At 39.8% G+C, this 19,115-nt stretch overlaps 1 protein-coding gene across 40 annotated transcripts in view; it reads left to right on the top strand.

Annotated features, from left to right (window-relative positions):
- Positions 1 to 19,115, top strand: part of TCF7L2 (transcription factor 7 like 2) — a 228,521-nt gene that overhangs the window by 195,728 nt on the left and 13,678 nt on the right. For 16 of the 40 annotated variants that reach the window (XM_051981421.1, XM_051981420.1, XM_051981427.1 and 13 more), the window contains 6 exons: positions 4,223 to 4,355; positions 7,112 to 7,214; positions 10,105 to 10,191; positions 14,860 to 15,000; positions 15,586 to 15,745; positions 16,105 to 16,224. In XM_051981421.1, the coding sequence (XP_051837381.1) occupies positions 4,223 to 4,355; positions 7,112 to 7,214; positions 10,105 to 10,191; positions 14,860 to 15,000; positions 15,586 to 15,745; positions 16,105 to 16,224 (744 nt within the window). The remainder of the gene's footprint in view (positions 1 to 4,222; positions 4,356 to 7,111; positions 7,215 to 10,104; positions 10,192 to 14,859; positions 15,001 to 15,585; positions 15,746 to 16,104; positions 16,225 to 19,115) is intronic. The other 24 variants (XM_051981425.1, XM_051981432.1, XM_051981434.1 and 21 more) reach the window with 5 other exon arrangements.

Genomic DNA, 19,115 nt, shown 5'->3' on the forward strand with positions numbered 1-19,115 from the left:
GCTGTTCTTCCTTTGAGTTATCCTAATTGTATTGAAAAAAATTCTGGCTTAGGAAATAGACATGGTGATGTTTGTATATGCAGAAATACACCGAAAAATTTGGTCACTGTAAAAAAACTTGAGCTTTTTTTTTTTTTTTTTGGAAGGGGTGTGATTTTGTTTTGTTTTTTTAGAGTTGCTTGTGCCATGTATGTAAAAGATGAAGAATCCATATTCAGGCATGTATTCATGTTATTCTCTTATTCAATAAATTCTGGTGCTCCTTTTTACCTGACAAATACAGATATCTATTGGATATTTAAAGCCCTTCAAAATTTTACTCTGACCTGTTTTCAGTCTCTTCTTAGAGCCTATGTTTCTTTCAAAACTCAACTTGGAATGCCTTTCTTTCTGTGAGTTTTTTTTTTAACATCAATTTTTACCTCTCTCCCACCTTTACCTCTCATGAGCTATGAGTATTAGGTCTTCTTCTTACATTAAGTTGAATGAATTTGCATTTTTTTGCTTATATTTATGTATATACTTGGCTCATACAATAGACTATAAGCTCCTTGTATACAGAGACTTTCATTTTTGTCATTGTTCTCTCCAGTGTCTAAAATAGCACTTCATAAATTCTTAGTGATTATTTAATACTTGAGGAGGAAGCCAAAATCAAGCCCTTATTCTTTGCTTTCCTGGAAAGATTTTTAGAAAATTTCATATCCCTTTCCTGCATCTAGCACAATGTCTGGTCTATAGCAGATGCTTAATAAATGCATTAGCTTTCATTCTTTTTATTAATGTTTGGGAAAGAATTATAGATTTTTTTTTTTTGAGGGAGCAGTCAATGATGTTCCTCATTTGATTCTTCAGTTTCACCAAATGGTCTCCTGAAGACACTTTGGGCATCTTTTGGCTCTTGTGCCTTAGTCTCCATGTTCTTCCTGTGTAGAAGTAGGCTAGGCCTTCCTGTCTATCTACTCAGTACTTCAGGTATTAGACAAGTCCGATCATATTACCCAATCCACACTGATCTTTCCATTCTCTCTTTCCTATAGCACTGATTGTCTACCACAAGCACTGATTGTCTACCACAATCATTATCTGCTTTCCTTTCTCCTCAATTACTATTTGTATTAAACTCTTTTATTTATTTGTATTTATTCTTTTAATATTAATTCCACATATTCTTATGTGTTTACTATCTTATCCATTAGAATGTAAGCTTTTTAAGAGTAGGACTCATTGCATTATTTTTATCCCTAGGGCCTACCACATTATTTTGTATAGAATATGTGTTGATTTGATTAGATTTTATTATCTCTGCTGGTAGAACATGATATAGAAATAATTCTAGATTTGAAGTGAGAGAAGATCTGTTGTGTGTCTTATTTCCTTCACTTGTGACCTTGGGTAGGGGAACAGATCTTTCTCAATTTATTTCCTCATTTATAAAATGTAATATTTGCTCTCAATTTTATTTGATCCAAAGGCAAACTAGGATCCAGATCCAGAACTAAAAGAGGTCATTTCTGAGATTATTTTGTCCAGTTCCCATTTTAGAGATAGACATTAGGAAGCTCAGTTACTTGTCCGTGGTTGTACAGATTCTAAATATCAGAAGTGGAAGCTGAGCTGCAGTCTCAAAACTTTTTCTGTTGTATGTTGCCATAGTAGATTCTGAGTAGGCCTTGAAGCCTGGGAGACCTATATTCTATAGCTTCCTATAATACATGCTGACTGTGTGATCTGAGGCAAATCACTTAGCCACTTAGTGCTTTAAGATTATAAATTGCAAAAAGGGTGCCATCTTGCACTGGTAGAAGGAGTGCCCTCATCTGGGAATTGCCTGTACTGCCAGTAAAATCACAGTTCCCTTCCTTATCCACTGTTCTCCAATACTTGTCCCTTATATAATTAAAAAAGTGCTTTAAAATTTTAAAGTGATATGTGAATTATTACATATTTCATGCTAAATTACACACAGTGCATGTCAAAAGTTTTTTGTTTTTGTTTTTAGGAATTAAAGCTAAAACTCCACTAAAATTTTTGGGGTAATCCATATTTAATTCATATATTTCTTAAATTTCATATTTCTTTCAAAATTTTATTCCATATTGTCCAAGGACAGAGAATTCCTTTTGCTTATTTGTTTTTCCTCCTTTCTCTCTCTTCCTAATGACTAGTAATCTATAACCCCCATAGTGCCTAGCAATTCAATTCACTGCAAAACATTTTTTATCCTAAGCATCTCCTATGCATGATGGCCCTGTTAGGTGCTGGGAATAGAAAAATGAGAAACCACAAACTCTGCCTTCAAGAAATATGTAAATCCAATACTAGATGAGATATAAATATCTGTAACATTAGAGTAAGGCTAAGTGCTCACTGGGTGCATTGTAGGCAATAAATGATTTTGACTTAAGCTTGTTGTAATAATCAGATAGTGCCCACCCTTACAAATATATTCTTCAGTGAAATGTAATGGCTCATAAGATTTTGATTATTCTAGAAAATCTTGACACTTAATTCCTGAAGCTCTGGTTTGTTGGACTTGGCCTAGTAAGACCAAATAGCCAACATGTTTTCTGTTATTTATTTTCTATGACTTGCTTTAAACCATCCTTCCTCAAAACAAGAATAACAACAAATAACAAACCCACCATCCTGTTTGGAGTCTCTTAATCACTTAATAAGTGCTTTCATCTTAAAATGTCAACCCCAAAGAAGAACCTGTAATCAGATTGCAAATCTTTTCTAAAGGCCAGAGTCTTCAGAAAGGTCATTATTCTAGGTTGTGGAGGCATTTATTTTAAATAGATTTCTTCTTTTCCAGTTTTTCTGTAACATTTCATGTGTACATCTTCCTTTCCTGATTCATCTTCTAAAAGTTTGGGAACTTTAAAGTTTATTCCCTGCCCAAACACTGTTACAGCAGTTGAGAAATGGTTTACCCAGGCTTATTTGTAGCTCCCCCTCACCCATTGAAGGGGGGAAGAGCCCCCAAAGTAAGGCATTAATGAACACCCTTACCACTTCCATGGTGCTGGTGGGCAGTCCCGCAACTCCACCCTCCCTTCTCTTTGCATGCAATTCCTTTTCCTTGATGTTAATGCGAGTTGTTCCTTACTAAAAGTAATAAAAGAAAATGAAGACACATTCTAAAATGAAACTTGACTCTAATCCATTCATCATCTAATACCAGCCTCTTTATCTTCGCTGGTACCTAATCTGGTTAAATGTCCCTGTTGTAGGATTTTAGTGGAAATCCTCTACTGGGAATAGGGTTTTTTGCAATTGGATTACTCTCAGTAAATGGCCCAGTAGTTCGCTAGTTTCAGTTTAATTTTTTCTTTGTGATCTTGCTAGACTAAGTTATCATGAAACCCTGTATTACTTGGGGGGGGGGGAGTAGAGCTTAAAAATAATTTTATGGGAACTAGCTATAGGCATGAGAAAATCTTGACACCCTCCCCCCCCAAAAAAAAAAAAAAAAAAACAACTACAACTTTCCTCTTCTCCCCCTACCAGTCATTAAAATGCCTATTTCTTGTTTTCCAGAACTGCCTTTTTAAAATGCATACCTTTTATTAGCACAATTCATCATCATCCAGTTAACTTATTAGTGCTCTCTGATGAATTCCTAATGAGCCTGGGCTGCTGTAATATGCATAAAATATGCAGGTGATTGCCTTGCAGTTTAGCAGTCCCCAGTAAAGTTCAGACTTGGAGTAGTGAGCAAGCAGGGCTTTTCCATCCGTGATGTTTGTAAATGGCTACAGAATATGAGAACGATTTGGGGCTGACGGGGTAGGACACAAGACATGAGGCCCCAGTCAGCCTCCTGGAAGTGAAGGCTCCCTTCTTCTCCTCTTCCTTCCCCCTCTCCCCTTCACCCCCACCAGCCTTTATCATCGAGAAAAGCTTTTGCTCTTACATACTGCAACATCCTGGGTCGGAGAGATTAAAGTCGGCTACTTCCCTGCTTACGTACCCACAGGATAAAGTGCCAACGGATAGGATTTATGATGGGAAGAGGTGGGTGGAGATTCAAAATTCAGACCCAACAGAGAAGCAAAAACGGAACTGTGACAATCTATAAAAGATGGCTGACATCTTCTTTTCCAGGAGTTGGGGAGACAGTAGGTGACCAGGCAGTTGGGTTGTCCTGCTGACTTTGAAGCTGATGGGATGCTGCTGTTAATAATGTCTCTCTCTCTTCTTGTCTTTCCATTTTCAGTCTAACAAAGTGCCCGTTGTGCAGCACCCTCACCATGTACACCCTCTTACGCCGCTTATCACATACAGCAATGAGCACTTCACCCCAGGAAACCCACCTCCACACTTACCAGCCGACGTAGATCCCAAAACAGGTAGGCCTCGGGTGGACAGCGGGCCCCGGAAGGGAAGGGCCCAGAGGGAGGTCTGCTATTCCCGACTCTGTGGGAAAGAGGAGAAAAGAAATTGTTGGGTAAAAACCACCTCGGAGGCATCCGGGCCTAAGGATGTGAAATGGGGCCAGCACTTGGGAGTGAGGATGGCTTAGTTCTCACCCCTTGCCACTGCAGGATTGAAAGAATGCCCTTCAGAGATCTCAATTCTGCCTTTATTTGTCCCAAGTGTGAATTTTTTTGCTTATTTGCTTTTTGGTTGATAGAAGTAGATGTGCTCATTGTGCTGTTATTCCTTATAAGGCTGACCCTAAGTCCTTTGCGAGTTTAGGATATTGTGACTGTTTTGGCTACTAGAGCCAAGCATTATCCTCCCCAAGGGTTTGATTTGGCAATCCTGCCCTCCAGGTGGCTGTCATAACCCTACTGCTTAGCCTCCAAAACACATGCAGAGAAAGTTATCACAGAGCAACCTGCTCCCACATCTTTCTGGCCTCTTGGGACTGCAGGACTCTAGGGTAGCCTATTCCATTGGTAGTGAGAATAATCCCAGCACCTCCATCATTCCCTGCTAAGCCAGCAAGAGGTCCTCTGATTCCTCAGGCAGTTAAGGTACCACAGTTACTTAGATATTACATGGGGGGGGGTTTAGTCTCTGAGTTGCCAAGTTGTAGAATCCCTTTTAGTGTTATGATTGTGTTCTTTTTTCTTTTTAGTATCACAGTTCACTGTTGTTTCTCATTTTATAAAAAGGAAAACCAAAGTTTCCTTCTTGCTATGCATTCTCCCTTTCCGTTGGAATTAAATACAGAAGATAATGTCTCCAGAGCTACTTATTCAAACAGTGGACCAGGTTGATGGGAGAATTAGAATTTGCCAACTTCCTGACTCCCCATCCTGGGCTGTATTCTCAAACAAGTATAAGATGCCTTCTTATGCCGCAGTAACTATATCTCATTTCATGGGCATCTTTCATTCCTTCTGTGTGGATGACAATGCTCTGGACTTACTTCCTTGCATTGAAATGTCCAAGTCATTTGCTAACCTTTGTTGCAAATAAATAAATAATGCAGCAGGAGAGGCTTTGGGGAGGGTAGTTTACATTCATAATTTCTCTTTTAGTCTTGCATAAAACACTAGCTCACTTCTTTTTTATTCTTCTGGTTAGTTAATTAGAAGGTTAAATTTAAAATGGTGATTACATGTCATTTTGTCAGAGGAATTGTTTGGGACGGGGCTGACGTAGGCAGCCTATTTACTCTGCTGTTACCAACTACCTCTGAATGAAGCCACACATTAGCTGGTTTTCACCAGCCTCCGACCACTGGGCCTCCTTTTTAATTGCATTGGAACGCAGGCTGCACATGGCTGAAAGAACCTGGCTTGCTGTCCCTGGGCACTGTAAGTGAATGGCAGAGTCAGCCCCTCATTTAAATAATGGTAGTACAGGGAATAGCTTTTAAATGGTTATCGTAAAACATATGATTAACGGCTGTAGAGTGTTTACTTTTCCTCTGTGAACATTCTTTCAAGTGTGCAAATGGCTCGCTGTATAGTTAAAGCCCAGTTAATCTGTTTGGTTTTTGTAATGGAGAGAAAGCAGTGTCCGCGTGAAAATGTCACACAGGGAGATTTAATTTAGAGATTAAAAGCTTCCTGAGTGAATTAAAAAAAGAAATAGTTTACAGCCAAGAATATGCTACTCCTTCACTTTCATGCTCTCCTTTAAAATTCTCCTGTTATTGTTCATTCGTTTAACCACCTTTTCTCCCCATCCTTTCCTGTTATTATCATCAACTTTGGTGCTTTCCAGTAGATTCAGAGACACCATCACATTTGCTTCAACAGAGTTCTGGAAAGTTCTTTTCCTGTTTTTTTGAGGCTCTACCCGATTTGTATTTTGTAATGAACCTTGTGGATGGTGCTGTACCCATTCAGCAGATAGGTTTTTAACTGAGACACACAACAAACTTTTCATTCAGCAAATTAAAGGCAAACCTCAATATATTTTCCATTTAGTCTTCATTTTTTCCTTTGGTTTTGATCCCAATTGCCTCCTGATATTTAATATTTTCAAATGTATTCCATTAAATTGAATAGGAATACATTAAAAATAATTTTTATATCAATAAATATCTTTAAAACACCCTCCTTGAGAAAAGTAAGGTTATTCAGACAGCAGGAAGGATTAAAAAGCTAACTGTTAGAAAATTTATGTGAAATAGGACCCTAAGGGTCTTGAAGGGACTTGAGAAGCTATCTAGTCCAACCTCCACATTGTAGAGAGGAGGAAATTGAGATTCACAGAAATTGTGGCACACCAGAGTTTACCCAGATCATGTACATTAGGCCAGATTTGAACCCAGTGTTCTTTCCACAATACCAAACTACCTCCCTCCATAGGTGGGAAACAGGTAACTTTCAGCCAAACTGTTTGAATGAGTAGCTATAAAAGTAAAGGTTTTGTAGCTTTACTAAAAGAGGACAAAAGTTGAAAACAAAATTGAGATTGGAATCAAAACAAACCAAATTCATCAGTTAGGTTAGAGAGAAGCTGCATATGAGGACTATCGGAGATTTTCTTCCACGTTTTTTTCCTTCCTTTGCCTTCTCTTCCCCTTTTGCCTTCCTCTTCCCAATTTTCCTCTGTCATTCTTTCTTCATTTGAATCCCTCTTCCTCCCCCCTGCTTCTATCATATGATTTATGATTTTTCTCTCTTTCTCTCTCTCTCTCTAGGAATTCCACGACCTCCACATCCTCCGGATATATCTCCTTATTACCCACTATCGCCTGGCACCGTAGGACAAATCCCCCATCCGCTAGGATGGTTAGTACCACAGTAAGGAGTTCCATTTTTTATTTCCATTTCTTTTAATGGGTATAACTTATTATTCTTAAATCAGAAAGGGGAGGAGAAAATATGGGGAAGAATTGGGAGGAAAGTATGAATTCATAGAAAGGGACAAAATTAGAGAATGGTTCTTGACTCCTGGTGGCCATGGAAGAGCACCCATACACCTGGGGAAGAAATATCCCATGTCTCATTGCAATTTGTGCAAGTTGGGTGATTTAATCTACTATGGAAAAGCCATTCTCTGAGTCAAGCTGAAGCACTAAATCCAGTGGTTCTTAGTCCCTGGAGATTCTCTCTTGCTTGCTCATCACCCTTTCTCCATTGACAAATTGTATCTTTTGTGAAATTTTCTTTTGAGTTCTTCAGTAATAAAATCACCAATAATAATCAATATTTATTTAGTGCCTTCCAAGTGCCAAGTACTACATTAAATGCTTTCCAAATGTGATCTCACTTGATCCTCTTGATGCTAGGAGATAGGTGCTATTATTATCCCTATTTTAGAGTTGGGGAAACTGAGGCTAACAGAGGGTTTAGCGATTTGCTCAATATTGCATATCTAGCAAGTATTTGAATCTAGATTTGAACTCGGACCTTTCTGATTCCAGGAGCAGCCCTCTGTTCACTGCCATTTAGTGGCTTACCCCCAACTGATGCTAATTACTTTGGGGAGTGACCATTTCAAATGTGGGGAAAATTATGTGGACCAGGAAATTCTGCCTATTAGGAAACAAAATGCTAGCAGAGGAAATTCTACCAGGGAGAGATTTCACATGAACCCATGAGTGTCACTAAGGACTTACTGAGCGTGTCTTTATTCTCTAAAATCAAAGAACTTAAAAGACCATGTGAGCTCAATCTGTACCAAGCAGCCCCCCTCCCACACCAACTCACACTTTCTATTCTTCTATTTAAAATTAATAATTGGTTTTTACATCGCATTTTAAGGCTCATGCACCATTTTACATACGTTGTCTCATTCATCCTCCTAATGATCCTAGAAGGTAGGGATTAGGTGTTTTGTTTTGTTTTGTTTTTTCCCCAGTGGGAAAAGCAGTGAAATCTGGATCTGTGGTTTCCTCTAGACTTAGAAGCTGCTGTTAGCAGTGTACACGGTAGCCTGAGAACCCATCTGCAGATGATAGACCTATATAGGGTTGCCTAGAGTACTTGCCGAGAGGTGAGATCATCCTCCCCATCAAGTAGCCCTTATTCAGTGCCAGCTGTGTGCCAGGCATCGTGCTAAGGCATTAAGGATACAACGTAACACAAAAATAACTTGCCTGTCCACACTAATAAAATGAGTCAGAAGCAACCTACTTTTAGATGCGTGAGCTCTCTATTATCACATTACCTCTCAATATAATCACACTGCAGATACTCTTGTCCCTCCTGGGGACAAGTGTCCTCTAGTGAAGAGAAAACCATGGTTGCAAGTCCGGTCTCTGACATGCTGACTGTGTGACCCTGGACGGATGACTGCATTGTGGTTCAGTGGAGACCCCATTGGAGGTTTGCTGGACAGAGATGCTGCTGTGGTTTGCCATTTCCTTGTCCAGCTCATTTGACAGATGAGGAAACTGAGGCTGAGGTGAAGGGACTTGTCCAGAATCACACGAATGAGTATTGGAGCCCAGGTCTTCCTGACCCCTGGTTTGCTGCTCTAATCAATAAGCCACTTAAGCTGCCCTGAGCAAATCACTTAACTCCTCGATTTTCTGGGCAGCTCTCTGGGGCCCTGAGCAGGTGCTAGTCTGCCTAGGTAAAATGCTTTCCTCATTGGAGTCTTCTTTTTTGCTAGTGGAATCATAGAGCCATTCTAGTTGGGGCCAGGGGGAGAACTCTCCCTCTATTCCTGAGAAAGAAATTGGACCTTACAGAGTTAAAGGGTTTGCCATTAGTCCTGCTACTAGTAACTTTTAGAGCCAGGACTTGAATCCCAGTCTCTTCCAAGTTCAGACCTCTTTTTATTACTCCAAATGTTTTATGATCCACTAACAAGTTCTGAATATTAAGGCCAGTGAAAATTGTACTCTCTCCATTGCCCTTTTGGGGAGACCAAGAGGGAGAAGTATGATTAGTAGTTGACCCATTTATTCTTAAAAAGGGGCTGGCCAGTCCTAGCAGATGATCCTGGCATCTCTGTCTCCCTGTGCTCAGCTGATAGAGAGATGTTTGAAGGCTAGATAAAAAGGAATAGCCAACTCAGACAAACCTCCATCAGAAAAAGTTGTGGGTCTTTCATGAGGAAGCTATTTTGCGTGTTGCTGTATTTTTTAATTATTGTAATGAGGTGTGATTGTCTATTGGTTACCCACAATTCTTCTTGGGGACTCTCCCCCCCGGTAACTCTTGTCAACACTTGTTAATTTGACAAAAGGCTACAAATTAAGCTCTGTTAATTTAATGTTTTCTCACCGAGATCTAAATACCGAAAGAGGCCCAAAGCGCAACTGAAGTCCTTTGATTCACTGTACTTTATTTTGGTATAAATTTACATTCATTATTGTTTTCCTTTGGATGTGTAGCCCTCAATTAGTGTGATGGCTCCATTAAAGCAAGTGAGACTTCGCCTTTAATTATTACAACAAAACACCTAGTTTCAGCTTGGGGAGAGGGTCTCTATTGACATAAGCAGAGGTTATAAAATTTAATTAGCCATTCCTATCAGATTTATGGCATTCAAATTGTTTTGTGGTTCTTCCCTTTGATCCTTGCTGTACAATCCCCAAGATTTTTGTTCTGATCAAATGAGAATAAAGCTTACTGTGCAGAGAGAAGTTTTCCTTCCCCCCACCCTTTTCCTTCTTCCTCTACTCCCTCCCCCATTTTTTTCCTTTTTCTTACTTTTTTTCTCCCCCTTTCCTCTTTCTAGGCAAGGTCAACCAGTTTACCCAATCACAACAGGAGGATTCAGGCATCCTTATCCAACAGCTCTGACTGTCAATGCTTCCATGTCAAGGTGAGTTCAGATAATCAGAGTGCTGATATTCAGAGCAATGTGGGACTTCTCAGAATATTCTCTAGTATCCCGTGTCATCTAGGAAGGGATGGTCAATATATATCTGAAAACAGTTAATAGTTAATTGTGCGACCTAGGTTAATGTAGAAACACTCTCAGGTCAGTAATGGCAATATTAAGATTTCATTGAACTCTCATTGTGGGTTCTTGTCTATCAGTGTCTAATCTTTCCATCTTGCTGATATCATATCTGTGATTTATTATCTAAAGCAATTAATTGAGCACTGTAGAAAATGACATTAAAGGAACAGGAAAGAGAAGTAATGACTTACCAGCTTTTTTAGAATGTCTTCTATATAGCCTTGGATTATTTGAGAAAGGAAAAGGTGGGGGTTGTTTTATTGTTGTGCAAGCAGTATTCCCGCAAAGGTTATTAGGCTTTTTTCAAAGCTCAGAATCCTGAGAATCTACATTAAAAGCCTGCCTGCTCCTCTAAAGTTTTGAAAGAAGATTTCAATATGTATCTACATGTGAATATATATGAGTACTCTATATTTGTTTTTTCTTTCCCATATTCCTCCTATCTTAGCTCCAATTAATTCTAGCTAATTTTCCAGTCGTTGCTAGTTTATTTACAAACTGGTTGGCAGTACTATGTTTAAGTAATCACTAATTACTCCTAATGATAGTTTTATTTTCTGTTCATCTGATTTTCAGTCAAGTTAATTAAATCGGTGGAGGTTTAGACTTTCCTGATGGGCTGAAACAGCTAATCCATTTTGATGATGGCACATAATTAAGTTAGCATGCATTACATGGCAGGGATACTGTCCCCCTGTCTCTCCTCAAGTTCTGTAGCCAGCACATGAAATTGGAGGACAGAGGAAGGTTTGGAGAGAGAAAAGGAATGTTTGCCTCAGGTGTAGAAAAGTGGTGGGTGTTGGTGGTCTGAGAGTATAATGTGACAGTCCCTGGAACTGAACTATGTACAATTAATTAAAAGTAAAAGTTTTATATGTCCCGAATCATCATGTTTCACTATCTTGGTTTGTATAGGAGTAAGTAAACAAGTGAACACACATGTATGCATATCTGAAAGGAAGCACTGAGTAAAGTAGTTTTCTTTAAGTGGCACCCAGAAAGGCATGTGATCCCTTATAAAGTTCAAATAAATAGGAAAAGACAAAAGAGGGAAACTTTCTCTGATCCCAGGATCCCAGTCTCCCACTCCTGCATTTTATTTTTGATGGTCATAGGGATTTTGTTGTGTTTTAGAAAGCCTAATATGCCTCACTAGTTACAGAATGTGGATTAAGGTTTAGTTTATTGGTTGAATTATTCTTTATGGGGTTAGTCTAAAATTTCCGGGGGGGGGGGGGAGAAGATGGGGGATGGGGAAAAGGGGTAGAAAGAAAGGTTAGGGGAAAGATGGAGAGGGGGGAAGAAAGTCTATTCCCCAGGTAGGCCTTATGAAAGGTACCTAGTTAAAAAGAGTATACAGCAAATTAAATACATTATTGTCGTAATGGGCCGACAGAAGTACAGGTCTATTATACTTATGGCAGTTATAGGAAATGTAGGCAGCGTGCCCTGTTCCCGAATACCCTTTGATATTCATTCCATTCAGCAGCGGGGCCAGGACTTCTCAGAATTAAGTGATGGGTCATTATACTTTAAACACCACGGAGAAGCCTAGATTGGCAATTAAACAGCACTTGCTGACACTCACTTGTGCCACCCTGTGACCCCCTTTAGATTGAGATGTTGGAGCTCGGGGCCCTCAGCCTGCTAAATTGGTGCAAGGCGCTACTCCTGACGAGAGCTGGCTCTGAAATCTGCCGGCTTCAAAGGGAGCAAGATCATGTATAAACCATAATGTGGGTGCACCGTGGCTCAAAAAAAATAAGGCAGGAAGAGATGAAATGTTACAAGTGCAAGGGGGGGAATGAGAGAATAATGACAAATCTAATGCAACTCAAAGCAGGATTGTTGCACAGGAAAATGCATCCTACTGCTTGTGCATAAAATCAAGGCAGGCAGATGACATCCAGTTAACAGAAACATGTCAACAGTGAAGCAAAGTGAGACTGAGTAAGAGGGAAGCCCCTGAGACAGCCAGAAACAAAAATTAGTTGTCCTTAACAAGTTAAGGCTCATCATTATATTCTGGCTTGGAGCCATAAAAGCAGACAGGGGTATATAATGAGCTACTTAGAATTTTTAGGGTGTTTATTGCATTTCATGAAATAGTTGTCTGCAGAAGAGTTTCTTAAGCAAAGGTGTGCATTCTCTCATTCTCCCTCCTTTGCCCCCTCTGTCCCTGTCTCCTCCTCTCTTTTACACACACTTGAGTAGGTGTGGATGGATGTGGATTTTTAAGTATTTATTCTTCAATGGCGCCCGGAACCTCCTTCCTTCTTCTCTGCCCTTCCCTTGAAATGTGATCAGCCCTTGTGGCCCTTTTCTGTTATCCATATTCCTTCTTTCATTTCTTTGCATACCTGTCCCTATTCACGCTTACCTAATACAAGAAGGAGAAAGGGCGTCCTTGCGTCATACTTTAATCTCTGATGTTGACAGCAAAGGCAACCCCTCTGCCCAGGCATTTTTCCAGCACCCGTATTCTTATTTCCATTATCCTTAAGGTCCTGAAGTGGTGGAATGGAATAGGGTGAGGGAGGCCACAGGGCTTTTGAGACTTTAAATCTCTTTGATGGTATCCAGTGGTTATGGTTATTTCTAAGTGAAAGATCACATTGAGTTACAATCTAATCAGTCATTTTTGAATTTTGACATGTCCCCTAAGAGTTCGAGGTGTTTTTTTTTTTTTTTTTTTACCTCCCATACTTCTGAAATTTTCTTATTCAAAAGCCATCTCATCATCAGTTAAGTATCAGTTTAAAGGTATGGCTAAAGAATCCAGGACTGATATTTAGAACTTGGAAATCAGAAGGCCAGACTTTTGGGGTTTTTTTTCCCCTTAATCTCCTTCATATTGTATATATCCCCTGTGCATTTGTAAATAGTGCTTCATTTGTTATTCTCAAAATTAAAGTATGTTACACTAATTTAATTAAATAGAAAATTTTTGTCATGACACATGATATAAAGAACATTTTAAAATTAACATCAAAATAAAATTTCATACTTACTGATGATACCTCTGTCTAGAATAGATTCTCTAAATCTGAAATTTATTACCTAGGAGAATTGAGCAGACTTTTTCTTGTCAATGTGGTGTATACTTCAGTAGAAACTTTTTGTCTTGTTTTATTTAAATGAATTCAATGGGTGACTTGGACCTCGAGAGAGAAAAAGAAATGTTTCCTTTTACCTAAACTCCCTTTTAGATACTTATTTGTAAAAATTAATGAGTTTTGGTAGGATCCTTTTTTTTTCTTCTGAGACTATACCATTTTTGCCCTCCTACCCCTACCTTTTATCCCCTTTTATCTTTTTTGAAAAGTTATTTAAAATATTCACCCTTCCAAGCTCAATATACATTGGACTATATCCTATTTGGTAGATTTTGATAGTCTGCTCTGATTTTATTTTCCCTGGTTTAATATGTTCATACTTTATAAACTAATTTTTGAAATCAGAAAATTGTCTTTCAGTTTTGCCTTTAGTATGTACTTAATAATGTTCATTGAATTTAATTGGGTCCCCATAACCCAGTTTATCTTTCAGTTAGATTGTATTGGGACACAGCAGTTTGGGTGCCTGCCTGCTTAAAATAACATTTTCCAAAATAAAAAGTGAGAGAATAGAAATTCAAGTTAGACCCGGGTCATTTGAATTGGTCACATTTTTCCTTGGTTATTAAGATGTCTGAAAACACTGTTGTTAATCATTTTGAAGACCTCTTTCTGCATATGCAACATATATTTTTTAAATAGAAGAGATTTAGAAGCATGCAAACTTAAATGTAAAGCTTCATTCATGTACCATTCATGTATGCTAAGTGTTATAATTTCTCAACAGCTTTATCATTTTTTTTATCTTTTATCATCTTAAGATTTTTTTTTTAAATGTGGACAAAGGCTCATTATGTGAACCAACTGAGAACTGTTTCTTCTCCCTTCCCAACTTTCCTCCCCACCTCCCCACTCCCTACTAACCCTGCCAAAATAGGAAAGTACAACAGTTCAGCTAGAATAAAAAGAAATTATTTTGCTCCATCAACAGAATAAGGCCTAATGAGCTATGAACAGCATTGTCAAAAATGTGTGTAAATTCCAGCAGCGTTAATATTTTATTTAGCTGTCAATATACAACAAAAGATTTCATCCTTAATTCCAGAACTGATTAGGACTGTGAAATTGGCTTTTTAGTTGCCACTAATAATAAGAAAGTGGACGTGTTGTTTCCGGCAGGTAGCTTATATCCTAGTTTTCCGCCCAAGTACATCAGTTGAATTTGTCTTTTGTTAAAGATGTTAAAAATCATAATGCCTCGTGTCAGTAGCAATAATGAAGGGGAAGATTGGCTTTAATGACATTATGAGAATCATTATGTTTAATTTATCGCTAATTAATGCTGACAGGTTTCATATGCTTTGGGTAGCTTTCATATGCTTATTACATGCTTTTTTTTTTTTTTTTTTTTTTAATCTGTGTGTACATATCCCTCCCCATTCATTCATTTTTATTCTGACGATTTACACAGCTTTTTGTCTTCTAGGTTTCCTCCTCATATGGTCCCACCACATCATACTTTACACACAACTGGAATTCCTCATCCAGCCATAGTCACACCAACAGTCAAACAGGAATCTTCCCAGAGTGATGTTGCTTCACTCCATAGCTCGTAAGTGTTTTCTTTTTAATTTGTTTCTTTACTAGTGGGCCCAATCATATGGATTACTGCTGGTTGTTTTTTCACATTGGGTTTTGGAGTGTTAAATACCCATCTTTTGGATGGCTCTGCATGGTTTACTTATTTATTTTGATGTGATAAGGCTGTCTCATTGTGTCCGCTTTTCATGCATGTGGATGGACCAAGATGGACCACTTCCTTGTTCCCTAATGTGTTAATTGGACATTTGGGCTTTTGTTCTGATGGAATGAAGAAGGTAGCTTGCTGGGAAATATGCAGAGTAAATGCATGTGCTTTTCCCTTGAGGCTTTAGGGAAACTTTTCATATTTAGGAAACTTTGAGATATGATTACCAAAAAAAAAAAATACTGTTTCTTTCTCACTCTTTGGGCTATTTGAATAGTCTTAAGCAACACTCGTTGCAGGCTTCTTTGTTTTGTTTTGTGTTGTTTCCTCGGGTCTCATGGAATTAGTTATAAGGGAATTGGTGGAAATCGAAGAATGGGCCAAGGGGAGCCAGGCTGAGAGTCATTACCAGGGTATGTGTTTGTGTTTGTCTGTTCTTTAAACATACAGGAAACATCAGGACTCCAAAAAAGAAGAAGAAAAGAAAAAACCCCACATAAAGAAACCTCTTAATGCGTTCATGTTGTATATGAAGGAAATGAGAGCAAAAGTTGTAGCAGAATGTACGTTGAAAGAAAGCGCAGCCATCAACCAGATCCTTGGTCGAAGGGTAGGTGATGAATGGCGTCCCTGGGGTGGGGTGGGGGAGAAGGAGGGGGAGACCTAAAGAAGGGGGAGAGGGAGGGGTGGGAGGATCTTTTTTCTCACAAGTCCTGATGGGTGGGGAAGGAGGCTGTAATTGAGCATTTTATCACACTCGGACCACCTATTACAATCCCCTCTTCCCTTCCTCCTCCCCAAAAACCGATCCAAGTGACAGACTGACTCTGCTCTGCCTGTCCTGGCCCAGCCCCGTCTGTGGGCTGCCGGGGAGGAGGGAGGTTCTCCTGTGGAGCAGATCCGTGATGACGTTGTGGTCTCTCTTTGTCTCTCCCCACCCCCTCGGCCCCCACCCCTGCCCCGCTGCAGTGGCACGCGTTATCCAGAGAAGAGCAAGCCAAGTACTACGAGCTCGCCAGGAAGGAGCGACAGCTTCACATGCAGCTTTATCCAGGCTGGTCCGCTCGGGATAACTATGTAGGTGGCTATGTAGGTGGCTATTTTTTTTAGTAGTAGAGTTTGTAGAGAGGCCTCTGTGCTGCAACATTTAGGTTGCCTTTGCTTACCCAAGCACACTCCAGACCCAACCACCAGTTACTCAGTTTGCTCATGAAGGGACCTTGTAGGGTCAGCCTGGTCATCAGTGGGAAGGCTTTGGCCTTTATCTTTAAATGGGAACGAGGATTTGGCCTGATGGCTGATACTCTGTGGGTCAGGTGGGCTCAGGGACAGGGAGAGACAGATCAGTCATGTTGGGGGGGATCGTCTTCTTGTCCACCTTGTTTGGTTGACTTAGTATGAGACCCTTGTGGAATAGCCCGTAGCAGCAGTCTTGTCTGTTGAGTTCTCAGTTTCCTGAGAAGGGAGGAAGAGACTTAACTACTCTCAGCCCCAATCCATCCTTCTCAATGGAAGGGCCAAGAGTGACTTCTGGATTTACACTGTGGGAAAAGGAAGGATGCTTATTTCTCTTTTCAAAGATATGATGAAGATGTGGTTCTGCTTAAGTTCTACTCCTCTGAGGTAGACTAAATGATTACATACTCTGGGCTGCATATATGTTGCTATGTTATCAGGGATGTGGTCCATTTTCAGGACAGATTTTCTGTTGTGTTTCTGTCACCAACTGTTTTAATTTTTTTTTTCAAGGAAGAGCACTAATCTGTGAAGCTTTCTTTCATGTTACTTTCCTCCTTTGTACCCCTTATGAAAGTTTTCAGTCACTCCTCTTGGATTGGACTCATCAGGACTGCATTTTACTCCTATCTTAACTTAAATTCTTGAATCCATATGTTGATTACTGAGACTTCTTTAAATTTAAAATCTTTTCTTTTTTCTTTTTTTTGGACACAATTTTGTGTTGAGTTTTGGCCTTCTTTGGATGACATCATCTACTGATTATTCAAGATTTCATTTGCTCTTGTGATTGGTTTCCCTTTCTCTCTTATTTTTGTCATGGTTAATAGACTTACTATTTGCCCCACTTCTGATATGCATCTCTTAGTGATCCAATTTAGACTCTGTCATTCATTGGTTATGACCTGTAGTGGGTTATTCCTGCTTGTCTGGGCCTCAGTTTACTCCTTTTTCAAACAACAGAGTTGGATTCTAGAGTCATATCCAGGGTCAGTGTTCTCTTTCCTCTCTGTCTTATGTAGATGTGATTATGTGAAAACTGAAGATTGTCTTCTAGATTTTGAGAAACAATTAGGCTTTGTTAATGGGGAAAAACAATATCAATATTAATAATAACGAATGTGGTAGGTTTTTTTCTGAAGCATATGAAAATTGAACATTTATCCACTGATAAATTAATACTGTATTTATGACATTGATACTGTAATTATGTTTGTAAATAGTTAACAAATGGGGGTATGTCCAAAATGATGCAAGCTATTTCTTATTATAGAAATTAAAATAAAGAAAAGGTCATTCTAGCAAAATATATTAGAGAATTTTTGGAACAAATCTTATAGAAAAAGCCCTTAGACTCTGCTTCTCATCCTGCCTTTGTCACTAAGACTTTAGGAAAGGCACTCGATCATTCTGGCTTCACTTTTCTCCTCTGTATAATTTGTGGGGGGCTGGAGGGTGGGAGGGATTTGGATCAGATGATTCCCTTAAGATCTCTTCTCTGTTTAAAGTTTGTTACATTCAGTTGAGATGACAGAATTGAAATGACTTCCTACTGGGTAAGACAGTAAGACTTTCCTTTGGCAGCTTAGAAATGCCTTTACGCACTTCCTCTCCTCCTCCCCACCTCCCCTAACTCTTCTTCCCCCCCTCCCCCCAAATGCCCTCTCCTCTGCAAGCACACGGTAACTTGGGTCTGGTCACCCATCTCCCCATTGTAGCCTGCCCACTCGGTGCACTCTGAGTGAAGCTTTTGAGACCATGGGGTTGAGTAGCTGTTAGCACGAGTCCCCAGTCTGAATTCCTCCTGAGAGTTGAAACAGGAATTAGTGTGAGGACCTGAACGAAAGCTTTAAAAGAAGTTTCAAGAAATGTGTGTCACTGACAGATGGGCATGTGCAGTGTCTTAAATGTTGGGGACCTTTACATTTGTCCCCAGCATGTGTGCACTATCAAACCCTTTCTTCTGGAGCTGAAAGGAAGAGGATGAGAAGCTAATGCTTCCTCACAAGCTTGATGTGCTCTCCCCACCTGACCCTGAGGTAGAGCCTTCCAGCAGCAGGAGAGCTCCAGAGCCTTGGATCACACAGCCATAGCACTGGCGGGGCGGCTGCCCTTCACCCCCTCCCCGCACTCCCACCCCACCTCTTGTCAAGAGCTCTTGGAGTTGACTTCATGTCTCCTGCCTCCTACAGACACCTGTTCTTTGAGCAATCTAGAATGGAGCCATGGGAAGAATCCAAGCCCGGGTTGTGCATTGCTCGCCCCTCCGATGGCAGCAGGGCGATAGTGAATCACAGAGTAAGCCCTTCGAGGCCAGGAGACCTTCGGGAAGTCAGCTCTCCCCCTTCTCCCCCTTTGGTCTTCAGTTAGCTCATCTGTAAATTAGGAGGCTCGAACTAGATGCTCTCCAAGTTCTAATAGTCCAAGACTCTGGGAATCATTTGCATATGATTTTCCATGCCTGCCTCTTGATTATGTCTGTGAGAAATTGGGAGCTTGTTTTCTGGATGGGGTTGATTCAAGTAAAGACTTAGAGTGACTTTAGTTCAGTTTTGCTATATGACTATGAGCTGTTAAAAAAAAAAAAATCAAATAAATGTAAGATGAGGAAATAAATGACCTTGCAGAAAAAAGAAGCTCTTGTCATGTTTTCTATCACCTGACCCCCACCTCTACTCCCCCAGGATTGCTACCAGCAGCCCATTCCCCTTCCCCTCAATCAATAAGGCTTTTTTTAGCCTCTT

The sequence above is a fragment of the Antechinus flavipes genome, chromosome 2 (genome assembly GCF_016432865.1).
Source record: "Antechinus flavipes isolate AdamAnt ecotype Samford, QLD, Australia chromosome 2, AdamAnt_v2, whole genome shotgun sequence".
In the NCBI taxonomy this organism is placed as follows: Eukaryota; Metazoa; Chordata; class Mammalia; order Dasyuromorphia; family Dasyuridae; genus Antechinus; species Antechinus flavipes.